The sequence below is a fragment of the Castor canadensis genome, chromosome 13 (assembly GCF_047511655.1).
Source record: "Castor canadensis chromosome 13, mCasCan1.hap1v2, whole genome shotgun sequence".
NCBI classification, from domain to species: domain Eukaryota; kingdom Metazoa; phylum Chordata; class Mammalia; order Rodentia; family Castoridae; genus Castor; species Castor canadensis.
This window is the reverse complement of record NC_133398.1, coordinates 52,697,364-52,713,526: the sequence shown is the minus strand read 5'-3', so window position 1 is coordinate 52,713,526 and position 16,163 is coordinate 52,697,364. Positions and strand designations below refer to the sequence as shown.

The 16,163-nt window shown below is 35.7% G+C and overlaps 1 protein-coding gene across 10 annotated transcripts in view; it reads left to right on the top strand.

Annotated features, from left to right (window-relative positions):
• The window catches only part of Dennd4c (DENN domain containing 4C), a 119,211-nt gene that overhangs the window by 87,593 nt on the left and 15,455 nt on the right, over window positions 1–16,163 (top strand). For 7 of the 10 annotated variants that reach the window (XM_074051732.1, XM_020182418.2, XM_074051734.1 and 4 more), the window contains 6 exons: window positions 3,118–3,240; window positions 3,565–3,711; window positions 7,484–8,652; window positions 11,557–11,734; window positions 12,424–12,533; window positions 12,816–12,991. In XM_074051732.1, the coding sequence (XP_073907833.1) occupies window positions 3,118–3,240; window positions 3,565–3,711; window positions 7,484–8,652; window positions 11,557–11,734; window positions 12,424–12,533; window positions 12,816–12,991 (1,903 nt within the window). The remainder of the gene's footprint in view (window positions 1–3,117; window positions 3,241–3,564; window positions 3,712–7,483; window positions 8,653–11,556; window positions 11,735–12,423; window positions 12,534–12,815; window positions 12,992–16,163) is intronic. The other 3 variants (XM_074051736.1, XM_074051735.1, XM_074051733.1) reach the window with 2 other exon arrangements.

Here is a 16,163-nt window from a genome sequence, read left to right as displayed (position 1 = left end):
CATGTGTTATCTTCCTTGTTTGAAAATCTATTATGCTTTGCTGTAATTCTTACTTTAAGGTTCGTTTGTAGCCTCATTGTGTTAAATAGTGTTACTGGCACTAAAGAGGTCATTATTGCAGCCGTTTTGATACTTCATGCTTCTGAAATTGGTCTGCTTAATTTTTGTACTAAAAACTACCTTTGCATATTTACAGTATCATGTATAAATTGTTGAATCAATATAAGTACTAGGTTATGACAATCTTGCTTGTAATTAATTTTCTTAATTTTCAATCCTGTTTGTAAATTAACAAGTAGAAATTTTTATGGGACTGTAATTTTAAAAGATACCTTATTTTTTCCTAATACTTTAGAAGAAATCATCTTCATATATTTAAAAAAACCCATAATTTTGGTATGAAACCAGTTTATCAGGAATAATGATAACAATAATAATGGAGGATAAATCCCCTCTCTTATTCCTCCAGTTATTTATTTATTTATTTGATGGTACTGGGGCTTGAACTCAGGGATTCACACTTGCTAGGTAGGCTTTCTACCACTTGAGCCATGCCTCCAGCCCTTTCTCTTCAGATTTTTAAGCTTGTCTCAATAAAGGCAATTTAGTCCTTTCGTGGAAAAAATTCTCTCCTAGAAATTCCTGGTAATTGGTATAGAATTCCAATAGTTAAGGAAGAACCTTTGCCTTTTTCATATTTATACTTCTTTTTGCCTGAAATTCTAATGACTGAATTCTAGATATTGAGTTTACATGCATCTCCACCATGGGTGTTTCTTGATTCCATTTGATAGTTTGGGAGTCTTCCAGCCCAGAGGTTTAAGTTGCTCATTTTCTGAAGGATTAGCTTGTGGAATCTTTTCACTTGGTACCCAGTACTGAGTCACTGTGCTCCTTAGGGCATAACAGTTTAATCACTTCATCTCATTTCCAATCTGTTGTCCATTTCATGGCACCATGTTACAATACCACACTTTCTGAGGGGTCCAAGAAGAAAGAGACTGAAGCTAGTAATGCTAAATAGTAGTATTTGAAGAAGTTAAATTCTTTTGGCATATGGCAAACCGAATGTTTGGGTGGCAGTGTAATAAGTACTGGAAAGTGGAAAGCATATATTTTATGTGTCGTTCATTGACATTTTTTTGTTTGTTTTTTTGAGACAGGATCTTACTGTGCAGCCCAGGCTGTCCTGAACTTGCCATGTAGCCCAGGCTGGCCTCAAACTCTTAGTCCTCCTACCTCAGTCTCCCAGGTGCTGGAATTACAGGTGTGCATGACTATACCCAGCTTGTTAAAATTTTTATAGCTGATTTTTTTTTTGTACCTGGTCTTAGCTTTGATTTTAAATTATAGAAGTATAAAACCAAAGCGGATTTTTCAGAAACCTCATTTTGAAATAATTTTAAGCTTGTAAAAAGTTGCAAGAATAATTTAGAAACCTCTTGAATATGCTTTGTGTAGATTCACTCTTTTATACTTTGCTATATTCAATATGTTGTTTTCATTCTGTATGCATACACATTTATTTTTCCTGGATCATGTGAAGAGGTTATATGCATCTAACCCTTTTATCTCTTAATGCTTTAGTAGTATTTTCTCTTACATAACTGCAGTTTAGTTACCAAATTCAGTAAACATTGATAATACTACTTTAATCTATATCATATATTAAAATTTTTTCAGTTGTCCTGTGTGGTACTTTAATGTCTCTTTTATCTACTTTAGTCTGGCACAGTTTCTCGGCCTTTCTTTTATCTGTTATGACCTTGGCCTTGTTGGAAAATTAATTTTGGTTATTTTGTAGAATGTTCCTTAATTTAGGTTTTTATGATACTTTCATGAGATTAGGTTAGGTTATATATACATCCATGGAAATACTTCATAAGTGATGTTGTGTCCTTCTTAGATTATTACATACTAGAGGCAGATATTGTCTGTCTGCTCCTCTAGGGTTCTAGGTGTGTATACTGCTACCCTCTCCAGGGGGTGGTATTACTGCTTCTAGACCTCTAGCAAACAGAACTAAAAAACAGTGTGTGTCTGTGTGTGTCTGTGTGTGTGTGTGTGTGTGTGTGTGTGTGTGTGTGTGTGTAAAAATACACAAATGTGTATTTTAGAAATACCTCTAATTCCAAATCAGCTCTACAAAATTCTTCTTTACCGTCCCTCAGTCTATTTAAAGAAAAGAAGCTACTTCTCTCATAGTCAGACTCTTTTCTCCCAATAACATCATCACATTCATTCATTTGCTTAGTCCTAGAATATACTTAAAGCAATTTTAGGTTCATCACATCCATTTCCCTGTGGAAACAAATCTACTAAGGGTTTGATTTTTCCTCCCAGGCTTTACATATATATATATTCAAAGTAGTGTGCTTAAAAGTTACTTGGAGGACTAGGGGGCATGGCTCACATGGTAGAGTGCTTGCCCAGCAAGGGTGGAAGCCTAATTTAATCCCCAGTAACACTTCCCTATACTGCTCTCCCACACTCCCACACCACCTTGCCCCTGCCAAAAAAAGTTACTGGATTTGTTCTCTCTGGACCCTTTCAGTGTGGTTACAATATATTTCATATGAAATATGGTTGACCTCATTTGTTTCTGTTACCAATCAGCTTCAGGCCCGCCCCCTGCCCCCCATTTTGTTGCTTTAGTTTTTTTAAAATGTAGAAATGTTACATCTTCAAAAAATGAAAACAATAAAATAAACCATATTTGAAGAGGTATCCTCCCTGTTTATTTATTCCGTCCTGTTTTCTTTATATTCCTCGTAAGTAACCATTTTTATTGTTTTCTACTTTGTCATTCCGACATTCATTTTTGCAAAAGTAAGCAGTTTTCCAGAAGAGACATCAAAATATCTTGCCCAACTGCTTTAATTTATAGTTGAGGAAATTAAGGTTTAGTGTTTTCAAATGTGGAATAGTCTTTGATGTTCCTGTATTTACTGTTCTTTGCTTCATTGTTTTTCAAATGTTTTGTGTGCCCTGTGAGCTTTCTTATCTCCCTTTTCTCTAAAGTTTTAACTGTGTAAATCAGTGGTATTTTCTTTTGATACTTTATAAGTGGATTCCTAGTATATGAAGATATTTACAGGCCCGTATTCTTTTTAACAGGTGGTCATTCTGACCAAGGCTATGGGTCTAAGGATGAACTTATAAAGGAGGATGCAGAAATTCACATGCTTGAAGAACAAGTAGTACAAGAATTACTAACTAAAACAAAAGTTCAAACAGAAGGTTAAGTACTGATATATGTAAATTTTATATAGAAAATTACTTATGTTAATTAAAAATTTATCTTGTTTGATCATTTTAGTAGCAATTTTTAGGAACACTCAAGTTAGGATTATTGAATGCTAAAATAAAACATTCATTTCAGTTAATAATGATGACATTTATAACATAAAGTAAGCCACAAACAATAAATGAGAAGTAAAATAGTCATGTACTCACCTCCACTTGAAGAAAAAATACATACATATATATCTATATAGGTAGATTCACATAGATCTTCAATATTGGCAAAAGTAGGAATGATAATGTCGGTGTGTTTTTTCACAGAGGTGCGTGATGTGTGTGCTATTGTAGCAAAACACTCACAACCTAGTCCAGAGCCTCAGAGTTCTACTGAACCCCTTGCATGGGGCAGCAGTATTGTGAAAGTCTCATCTGGTATATTTGATATGCACAACAGGAAAAGTAGCAATGGTGAGTCTTTATATATTTTATTAAATATGTAGAATGTCTTTAATGACATATGTTTGTTAATCATAATAGACCTGCTAAAAACTCAGAAGTAAATCAGAATCCTATAAATGGGGTATTGAAGAATTTAAAACCTGTTATTTAAGGGTATAGTCTGGAGCCAGGTATGGTAGCATATGCCTATAATCCCAGCACTAAGGGAGGCTGAGGCAAATGAATCTTCTTTTTGAGGGCAGGCTAGGCTATGTAACAAGTTCAAGGCTTTTCTGACCTGCATAGAGAGACTCTTGTCTCAAAAAAAAAAAAAAGAAAAAATCAGGCATTGATGCCTCAGGCCTGTAATCTTAGGTGCTTGGGAGGCTGAGATCAGGAGTATCATGGTTCCAGGTCAGCCCAGGCAAAAAATTTTCAAGATCATAGCTTAATGAAAAAACTGGACATAGTGGTGAGTGCCTGTCACCCCAGCAATGGCAGGAAGCATAAAATAGAAGGAAAATGGCCCAGGCCATCCTGGGCAAAAAGTGAGACTACAGGTCTAAAATAACCAGTACAAAGGGAAAAAAAAAGGGCTGGAGGGTGGCTCAAGTGGTAGAGTATCTGCCTCACCCATACAAAGCCCTGAGTTCAAACCTAGTACTGACAACAAAAAGGTATCCATAGATTCTCTTATCTACCAACCATGAGTTGAAAATACTAGAAAAGAATTTTATCTGTATTGAACAAGTACAGTGTTTTTTCTTATCATTGTTCACTAAACAGTGCAGTATAACAACTATTTACATTGTATTAGATTTTTTAAGTAATCTAGAGATGATTTAAAACATACCTGAGAATATGTATAAGTTATATGCAAAGGCTATGTCATTTTATATAAAACACTTGAGCATGATGTATTTCAGTCTTCATGGGATGCAAAGGGACATTCATATTTAGCTTTTTACAGGATGGGTATGTAGAATGCATTTCCTATTGGTAGTACCTGTTCTCAGTTTGGTCACTCATTTTCATCATGGATCATGAGAATACTGTAGGGTCTCCCGAACCTCTCAAAACCCCAGACAAGTTAGGTGTGGCGGTGTACACCTGTAATCCCAACTATGAGAAATAGTTGGGATATAGGTAGGAGGATCTCCGTCCAAGGCCAGCCCAGGCAAAAAGCTTGAGAACCTTTCTGAAAAAGAATTAAAAGTAAAAAGGGCTAGTGCATGGCTCAAGTGGTAGAGCACCTGCATTTAAACCTTAGTACTACCAAAACAAAAACCACAGGCACTGATGAAGTCAAGTTCCAGAAGACAGAAGGCTTTTATATGGCAGAGTAATCCTGTTATTGAAGGAAATGGAAGAAAAAGAGATGTATCATTTCCACTCTGTACAAATACAGAGTGGTCTTTAATTTTGGCCTATTTTTAACAGAGGCTCTGAACTACTTTTTATTTATGATTAAGTATTTGTAATGAACTTGTATGTGAGTTCCTTGAATTTTTGTTTACTCTTTGAATATTCTGTGATACCAAATATATCACTAATTATAGACTTTGGGGCATAGTATTCAAGAGGTGGTATTAAAAGCTTTTTGAGAACGGAATTGATGTATGTATATGTGTGTATATATACATATACATACATATATAAACATATACATAATCTGTACATATGTACATATAGATAGTATAGGTATACATACACATACACATATATGTGTGTATATCTATGGCTATCTAGCTATCTAGTATTTCTGGATCCTGTTTTCCCAGCAACAGGGTAGGAGAAAGGAGGGTAGAGTTTTCTTCAACAAGGTTGAGAAATCCTCTCCAAATACTGAAGTGGAAGTGTTTTGGTCTCTGGTGTGTTTCCTTCTCTTCTTACTCATCCTACTTTCATATTACGTCTTTATCTAGGAGGGTTGATTCCATCATAAAAAGAGCAGGTGATATTGGGGCTTTTGAAAGTATGTTAAATGGTCAGTTAATTTTAAAGTTGAAAGTAAGATTTGCTAGTAAAGTCCTGATATTTTCAAAAATCAATGATTTTTGAATGAGAGACAATGATATTTTCAAAAATCTATTTCTCATCTGTTGGCAAAGCAGATATCAATTTTGAAGTGTAAAATAGGTTTTTTAATTTCCCTAAAAGTCTTAAAAATGCTTTTTATTAGCTCTGATTAATTTACATGATTATAAGTATTAATTAGTATTAATTTGAGAGATTAAAATAATACTGAAATCAATTTGCTAGATTAAAAACAAATTGTAACCAGGCATGGTAGTGAGGCAAAGGCAGGAGGATTTGAGTTTGAGGCCAGCTTGGGCTGCATAGCAAGATCCCTTCTCAAAAAAGAAGAGAAAAAAGAAAACCCTGCATGTGTCAAAGGCAGTTCCCTCCCCCCCGCCACAAGTTTCTAGTTCTTTATGCTGAGAGAAAGAGGGAACACCTTTAGTATAAATGGGTGCCATTTTAGTTAGTTGGAGCAGCTTTAACATATGACTAGTGACTTACAAACCACAGAAATTCCTTACAGTTCTGGACTAGAGTACCAGCATAATGGATTTTATTGAGAGCCCTTTTCCAGATTGTAGACTGCCTGTTTCTCTTTATATCCTCATGTGGTAGAAAGAGCATGAGAACTCACTGGAGTCTTTTCTCTTTTTGGAAGTACGGGGGTTTGAACTCAGGGGTTTGTGCTTGGTAGTCAGGCGCTCTACCACTTGAGCCACTCCACCACCTTGCTGTCTCTTTTATAAGGGCTTTACATCCCATTCATGAGGGCTCCACTTTTATGACCCAATTATCTCCCAAAGGCCTACTCTCAAACCATCACATTGGGGTTAGAATTTCATCATATGATTGTCGCAGGGGAACAAATGTTCCTATGAACTTAAATTTCAAGAACAGTCAAATAGGAAATAACTTCTGGTCATGGAGTGGAAGAAAATTGGATGGTAGCAAAGAGTAAAAAGACTATTTGAATCCCCCAAAGCAGAGGGAGATCCTTAAGACGATAGTATATATTTGTTTACTCCATCCCATACTGGGGTTTTTGAGAACTGAGATTGTGTCTGCTTTATTTGCTATTGTTTTCCTAGCACCTCATACAGTAGGTACAAGTAGGCATTCAGATATTTGTTGAAAGAATGAGTATATATGAAAAAAATTAAACTACTTAAGATTTTATCAACTTTCTTAGAATTTGCCAAGTCTAAGCAATTTTCTACTTTAAAGCAGTTCTTTTATTTGAAATAGTTAAGCTTCACCGCCGGCCCCCCACCCCATGCTGGGGATCATACCCAGTGCCTTGTGTATGCCGAGCAAGCATTCTACTACTGAGCTGTATTTCCAGCCTCCTAGCAGGTATTTGTGAGTAGAGTGTAATGAAAGCTGAGATAGAAGAGATTTTTTTTTTTTGAAGTCTGCTCTTTAACTCAGAATGTTTCTTAAATAGGCTCTTACAGTGTGACAAATAAGAATAGACTTATGTTTATTGATAAATGTGATATATTTAGTGAACAATATGGATATATCCAGCATATATTGCATGATCTTTTTTTTTATGTGTATCTATATGCATAGAGGATAAAGACAGGTTTTTCATGAAAATGCTATTTCTGAGAGGCAGGGTTGAATAGATTTTGGGGGAGTACTTTTTCTGTATACCTTCTAAATTTCCTGAATTTTTGTTCTCAGCATGAGTCACTTTCATAATCAGAAAAACCAACATTTTTATATGCTTCATTGGAAAACTGATTAATAATATTTAATATTTCACTGTCCCACTTAGGTAGTACATCAAATGTGCTAGTTTCTGCTCAAGATCCAGTTGAAGATGCAGTCTTTGATGAAGTTACTAATTTGAAGAAGAATGGTGATAGAGGAGAAAAAAGACAAAAGCATTTTCCAGAGAGGAGTTGTAGTTTTAGTTCTGCAAGTAGAGCAGGAATGTTACTTAAGAAGAGCAGTTTGGATTTGAATTCAAATGAAATGGCTATCATGATGGGAGCAGATGCCAAGATTCTCACAGCAGCATTGACATATCCTAAGACTAGTCAACTTCACATCACAAGGACCCATAGCTTTGAGAATGTTAGCTGTCATCTAGTGGATACAAGGACTCATGTGTCTGAAAGCACTTGGGATTCGGAACATAGATCATCTCCTGTGCTAGAGATGCTTGAGGAAAGCCAAGAGCTCTTAGAACCTGCAGTTGATGACAATGTAGCTAAAACTACTACAAGAAAGGCTACCTGTGGCAATCTGCAAAATGATAGTAACAGTAATCAGTCCAGAGACTTGAAAGCAGGATCCAAACATCCAATGAGTAAGAGAAGTAGTTCACATGGTGTTGCTAAAGCCATTGAGAGGGAAGATGTTGAAACTGGACTAGATCCTTTATCTCTTTTAGCCACTGAATGTATAGAAGAAAAAACTCCTGATTCTGAAGATAAGATGTTTTCTCCAGTTATTTCACGTAATCTGGCTGATGAAATTGAAAGTTACATGAACTTAAAAAGTCCCCTGGGTAGTAAATCTTCCAGTATGGAATTGCATGGAGAGAGAAACAGAGAGTCTGGTACTACTACTACATCTATTCACCATTTAGAAAGGAGATCAAGCCTACCTTTAGATTGTGGTTCACCAGCACAGGAAAACACAGAAAGTGAAAAGAGCCCCCCTGCAGTGTCCAGATCTAAAACTTTTACAGGGCGTTCCAAGCAACAAACTCCCCGTCGAACTTCTAAAGATCGTTCACCTTCTTTATCAGCATTGGTGCGTTCCTCACCACATAGCTCACTGGGGTCTGTAGTAAATTCGTTGTCAGGACTAAAGCTGGATGGTATACTCTCAGGACCCAAGATAGATGTCCTAAAATCTGGTATGAAACAAGCAGCAACAGTAGCCAGTAAGATGTGGGTGGCTGTAGCATCTGCCTACAGCTACTCAGATGATGAGGTAAGGAAGTCTTATGTATGTATTCTGTCTGATTTGGGGTGTTTGTAGTACATGTGTGCGTGCGTATAATTTAGAGATTTCTGGTAACTGGTTTTCTTGCAGTATAAAACTGCATATTCTGTTTCTTAAAATAATTTGAACATATATGTAAGGAAATTAACAATGTAGAAGTAGGATATTGGAGTCACTTTATAATTCCATAGGTAAATATAAATTAAAACATTAAGTTTATTTCTTTGAAAGCACTAATGATTTGTATTTGAAATTAATAATGATGCCATGTTATAATTGCATAGCACTTTACTTTTTAAGTAACTTCTGCCTGTTATATCCTTAATATATATTGAGTCTTCAGTTTAATCCGTAAGTTTCATACAGTATGACAAAAAATGATTCTCTTTTAAAAATCATTGTAAGTAGAGTTGATCATTATATTTTTTTGTGAAAATGGAAGTGGTGAAATTTTGCTTATTTTACAGAGAAAAATTTAAGTTTCATCTTTGTGTTCACAGAATTACACAGTCCAGGAATATATATACATATATATACATATATATACACACAAACATATAAATATTGATTCAATTTAATAGAAACCCTATGAAGTAGTAATAAGGATATGTCCATTTTATAGACGAGTTAAGAGATTCAAAGAGGTTAATTAACGTCTCAAGATCACACAAGTAAGCTGGGCGCAGTGGCTCATGCCTGTAATCCCAGCTACTCAGGAGGCAGAGATCAGGAGGATTGTGGTTCAAAGCCAGCCCAGGCAAATAGTTTGAGAGACCCTATCTCGAAAACACCCATCACAAAAAAAAAGGACTGGTAGCATAGCTCAAGGTGAAGACCCTGAGTTCAAACCGTAGTACCGCAGACAAAGATCACACAAGTCGTGAATGAATGCCAGCACAGGATGTGAAGCCATGGAAATGGGCTTTGGAGCCCATGCTCTCACCTTAGAATCAGTGAATTAGCAGAAGACATGAAAAGCAGCAGATGAAGAGTCATGTTGGGTCTGTCCAGAAAAAGCAAAGCACATGGCATCTAAACAGGGCTTTTAAGGATGAATTTGAAATTTATGATTATTTATTATGTTAAAACAATAAGGTGGCAGAATGTTATATTTCAGAGAATAGTATAAAAAATCATGGAACCTTAAAACATCATGCATTTTTCAAGTTAATATTTCACATTGATAAAGCTCTGAACAAGGAAGTAGAAGTATGGAAAAAGAAATTGGACAAGTAAGACTTTCATGCTATTTGAAAAGAACGTAGGAGAAATATTACTTGAATTTAAAGTAATTAAATTGTGGGGTGGGGGCATAGCTCAAGTGGTAGAACAGAGACCCTGAGTTGAATCTCCAGCATAGACGGAGGGAGGGAGGAAGGAAGGAGCTTTATATTATAACAACATGGGGACCATTTAATTTTTGAAATCTTACCTAACAGTGTTAGAAAACATCTTTTTACATGGTCATTTGGATTTGGAATATTTGACAGTGTAAGTAGTCTCAGATCTTCAAGTAGTCTTGGATCTTGTCTTTTCATTGCTATAGTGCTGGCACCAGTAGCAGTGCCTCGCAAAGGGAAAATGTGCTATGTCTAATAAATGTTTGCAAATGAATCAGTGAATTAAAAGTCTTTAAGATGTTTATAAATTTTATCCAGAATTTAATCTAAGGAAATAGGAATATGTGTAAAGATGACTCAAAAGAGTTCATTTAAATAAGATTTAAAGCATTTCAATGTTTAAACAACAGGGGATTTACTAAATATATAACAGTACATCAGTAAAACACTGTTTACAGGAGTTTAAAAAATACAGGGAAAATAAAGTAGACTATTTAAGGACAATAAAATACATGAGAAGCATAGGTTAAAACAGTATTCTAATTTGTAAAAAATTATTACATGGTTACGGATGTATACTTGTAAGTCAGTAGAATGTATATCAAGATTGATTATACTGTTTGTTGTCAATTTTTTTTAATTTCCTCTTTTTCTGTTTTTTTTTTTTTTTTGTGTGTGTGTGTGTGTGGTATTGGGGTTTGAACTCAAGGCCTTCACCTTGAGCCACTCCACCAGCCCTTTTTTTGTGATTTTTTTTTCCCCCGAGATAGGGTCTCAAGAATTATTTGTATAGGCTGGCTTTGACTAACGATCCTCCTGATCTCTGCCTCCCAAGTAGCTAGGATTACAGGTGTGAGCCACTGGTGTCCAGCAAATACTTAATTTTTAAAAATTATTTAGCATTGTTTTATGCCAAAGAAGATACAAATCTTCTTTAAAGAAAAAAATCAAACAAAAAAGAAACTGATAATTGAAAAGTTTTTTTTTCTAAAACTTCATTTATAGTAATTAAGAAGCAGTGTTTGGAACTTTATTCATGTTTTGTGCTTCTAAAATTGATATTTGTTATTCTGAACAATCAGATTCTTCCTGGAAATTCTCAGAACAACCTAATTTGAAAGGTTTTTATATTAACTATATTTTTCATTGATGTAATTAAAAGTTAGAGAAGTTAAGTAATTTCTGTGTGTTAATATGCCTAATGCGTGATGGACAGCCGTGATCATAATCTAGTTGTCTGACTCCAAAGCCCCCATCCCCCCTGGGATCTCTGATTCTGTTGGAAATTGTGAGCTCCTAGCATTCCTTTATTTTATAATATTGAGAGACACTAGACCTCGAACACCTGGGGCACAACACAGTATTGTCCATCACTTGTTATTTGGAGTATGGGAGAAAAGTTTCAAATAATAGTAAGATAAGTTAATGGTTTTGAAAAATAAAGAGATGGTTTGATTTAAATGGAATTTAATTCTGAAAGGGTAGAGTGAATATATTACCATTGGAGAAGGAATTATGTATGCATGTGAGGTTTTATTCTTTTCAATTAAAGGAAGAAACTAGCAGAGATTACAACTTCCCTGCTGGCCTAGAAGATCATATTTTGGGGGAGAATGTATCATCTAACACAAGTATCTCAGGGCTGGTTCCCAGTGAACTTACCCAGAGCAGCACAAGCCTTGGCAGTAGCAGCAGCAGTGGAGATGTTGGAAAACTACATCATTCAACAGGTATATTTAGTTTTGTTTTAATTTAGTTCTTTATTTGTGGAGCTGAGAGTTGAACCCAGAGCCTGGTGCATGCTAGGCAAGTGCTCTATCACGGAGCTACATCCCCAGCCCTTCTTGTTTTAATAACCTTCCCATAGCTCTTACCCCCATAAGCTCATTTGTTGATATGATCTGATAGATTTTTAATAATAGCCACATCTTACTCTTACTCTGATTTTATATGATCTATAAGTACTACAGTCACCTATATTATATTTAATTTTAGCAGTACTGAAGAATTACCTAGTGAGCAATTATATATCCTCTATATAAATTTAATTGACTTTATATATACACATTTATATATTTTAACATTTGAAAATAAATGGCAGGTCTCATGATACTTGCCTCCTAAACACTTATTTATTTCTAAAGCGTAAGAACATTTCTCCTGCATAATGTTTTATTTGGTTGTCTTTGTTTTTTGTTCGTTTGTTTTGTGATACTGGCGTTTAAACTCAGGTCCTGTGCTTGCTAGGCAAGGGCTCTACTACTTGAGCCACACCTCCAGCCCTGTCTTCGTTTTATATGTGTGTATGTGTGCGGGGAAGGGGGGCGGTTATTCTGGGGGGCTTGCCTGTAGTAGGCAAGCACTACTGCTGAGCTCTGTCATCAACCTATAATGTGTTTTGCTGCATACTCCTCTCTAGGTGAAGTTCCATTTCCAAGAGGCATAAAGGGGCAGGACTTTGAAAAATCAGACCATGGTTCTTCTCAAAATACCAGTATGTCTAGCATCTATCAGAATTGTGCAATGGAGGTAAAAGTTCTATATTATGTTCATGATAAAGTGGCATAAATGTATTTTTATTTTAGAAGAGCATTTAACAGTATTCTGTGGACAGAATAATAAAATAAGTCAGTTTGTTGAATTAATTTGGTGTCTTGTAAGACAATTAACTAACTGGTAGTTTCACTTATAATGTAATAGAACTGTTAATTCCAGATGTGATCAATAAAATAAAATTCTGTTTATGTCAAGAGATTGTCCTGTTTCTTCTCAGCGTGGAGACTCTCATTGTCCTTATTTTCCTCTTCTTAGGTTTTGATGTCGAGTTGTTCACAATGTAGAGCTTGTGGAGCTTTAGTTTATGATGAAGAAATTATGGCTGGATGGACAGCAGATGATTCAAATTTGAATACAACCTGTCCATTCTGTAAAAGCAACTTCTTGCCTCTTCTTAATATAGAATTTAAAGACTTGAGAGGATCTGCAAGGTTAGTATTACAAATGTTCCTTCAAGATGTAAGTGCTCCCTAGACAGCATGACTCCTGAGGCAGGAGAGAACTGTTTATACCCCAAGCCTCTCATTCTTCTCCTTCCATTTTAGTACTTGATTAGAAAATGCTAGTAGGAAATGGAGACGACTACTCCATTTTATTTGGCATCATTATTAGTAGTTAATTCTTGGAACTAAACGTTGTAGGTAATCCAAAACTCTTACGTTAGGCATTATTTTAAACCTTCTGCCTTGGTGACCTTAATTATGTCTCTTAAATTGTCACTCTGATACAGTGAGATGAACAACTTCCAGGTGATAGAATGGTAGCTGGTCTGTAATCAGTCATCAAGTATTTAGAAGTTTGTTATGTAATTGAGAGACATAGCCTACCAATTTAAATGATTAAAATATCACTTTAATGTTTATATGTAAATACATTCATATTTACATTAATTTAGCTATGTTAATTTCAGTAATATTTTATTGACCAAGTGAACTTTATATTATTGTCTGCTTTTAGATTTTTTTGTTTGTTTCTTTTGTGTTACTGGGGCTTGACCTCAGGGCCTTATAGTTGCTAGGCAGGTGCTCTATTACTTGAGGCAAACCTCTAGCCCCTTGTTGTTTTGAGTCCTGGGAATTAGACCCAGGACTTTGCATATACTAATTACTTGTTCTGAGCTATATCTTCGGCCCCTTTAGTTGCTTTAAAAAAAAAACCAAAACACCTTCAAAGGTGTTTCCCCTCCATTTTTCCTTTTAGCTTCAGGAATGAAATTTAGTTTTAGTTCTTGACCACTGTCATCATTGGTCAGGGCCCTTATTTATCTTTTTCCTCATTCCCATCATTCGCTTATCCAACAAAGAAACCAGCTCTGCTGTCTGTGGTATGTTCTTGACGGTACTAGGGATTGAACTCAGGCCTTGTACTTGTTAGGCAACCACTTACTCCTTGAGTCGTGTCCCAGTCTTTTTTGAGATAGACTCTTACTATAAAACCCAGACTGGCCTAGAATTCTTATTTCTTCCTGCCTTAGTCTCCTAAGTGGTAGGATTATAGTCTTGTGTCGCTTGTTTGAATTTCTCTGAATAATGGTAAGTTTGAGTATCTCTTCATTACTTGTTAGTTATTCCAGCATTTTCTTTTAGATTTAATTTTGTTTTGTTTTTGTTTCTGCTTTTTTGTTTTGTTGAGACAGGGTCTCCTGTGTAGTCCAGACTGGCCTAGTTCTTCCTATGTAGCTTAGGCTGGCCTCAAACTCACCATCCTCCTGCTTCAGCCATGAAAGTGCTAGCATTACAGGTGTATACCACCACACTTGGTTATTCCAGCATTTTCTGTGAATTACCTGCTTATGTTCCTTGCCTGTTTTTCTTTTGAGCTTATTTCTCTTGAATATTCTTAATACTAATTCCTTGAAGATAAATCATTAATTTTAATGTCATATTCCACTAACTTTGCACCTCATGAGTTGTGATTTTTGGACTTTTGTTTTCAAATTGTTCCCCATGACTTAGGCATTAATATTTTTTTCTCTCTGAATCATCTTGCGGTTCCCTGCCCTCCCTACCAGTACTGGGTATCAAACTGAGGTTCTATGCATGCTAGGCTGAATGTTTCTTGTATTTTACTCCTGCGATAGATATCTTTACTCCATTTGGAGTAGATGTCCAGCTTTGTCTTTTCATTAGCAATATGTGGTGTCTTCCTTATCAAGTTCCCAGTGTGCCTCACTCTGATTCTGCATTCTTGTCTGTGCTCTGTTGTTGTTACACTGTCTTTGTGTGATGGCTGCTTGGTAGTGGAGAGTTCCTCCTCTTGGATGTTTTCTTTTTTCTCCCAGTTTACAGTTACTTATTTCCTATAAATTTGAATCTCCCTACCCCCCAAAAAAATTCAACTAGTTTTCATTGAGATCACATTAGATTTATAGATTAACTGGGGGAAAATGGACTTTCAGTGTTACTATCTTATCTATGAGCAATGTACATCTCCATATTTTTCAGGTATGTTGTGTCCTTTACAATATCTCAAATTATTCTCCTTTAGTCCTATACTTTTTTGTTGAGTTTTTTTTTAAGCTATTGTGACAATAACCTTTTTAAAAGAAATACTTCCTAATTTGGTATAATGGAGTATTATTGATTACCCCTGCTCCCCCTCCAGTCCCCACCCTAATGTCATTATGGAAAATTTGAAGTGTATGACAAAGGTTGAAGATGGTATTGGGGCCAGGAGTACTGGGAATTATGCTGTACCACGGAACCACCCCCAGCCAGTTTAATGATTTCTTTTTTCATTGAATATTCAAATATGTCCACCTGTGTATTCTCCAATTTATATTTTACTGTGCTTGCTTTACTACCTGTCTGTCTTCCTGTCTCATTACCCATCAGTCATATATTTTTATTCATTTAGAAGTATGGTAAAAGGCTGGAGGGATGGCTCAAGCAGTAGAGTGCCTGCCTGGCAAGCGTGAAACCTTGATCAAACCCCAGTACAAACAAAAGTATGGTGAAGGTGTAATACACTTCTCCCCCAAAGACTTCAGAATGTACATCATCAAAGTTCAGTATTACACACAATAAAATGTATGGATCTTAAATGTACCACTTGAGGCGTAAATGCATGCATTTGTGCAAATCTAGCCCTTACATAGAATATTACCATTATCTCAGAAAATTCTCTGATGTTCTTTGTGAGGCCCTACCCTTACCCAGTGGAAGGAGGGAGAGACGATGAAAGTAAAATAATGAGCCCCAGTACTGCAAATAAATGAATGAATAAATAAATAAATAAATAAAATAATGAATAGAGAAGAGCAGAAATGACTAGAGACAAAACAAATTAGGAAGCTGGTAAAGGTACCATAAACAATTACAGGTTATTAACATGCTGCTTTGACAGCTCTTCTCCCTTCCTGCTTCCCTCTTCTTTCCCTCAAGATCCTCCTGCCTCAGCTTCCCAATTGCTGTACCACCACACCCAGCACTCTTTTTTTTTTAAATTTAGAAATTAGTAAAATATCTTTAAATTTCCTCTTCCTTCATAGCTTTCTTTAATAGTTCTCAAAAAGTGCGAAGCAGTCTTTTATCGAACTAGTCTAGACATTTTCATTTGAAAATTTTAAGAGTAGGAGGGAGTGAAAACAGAAGTGTGTTGTTT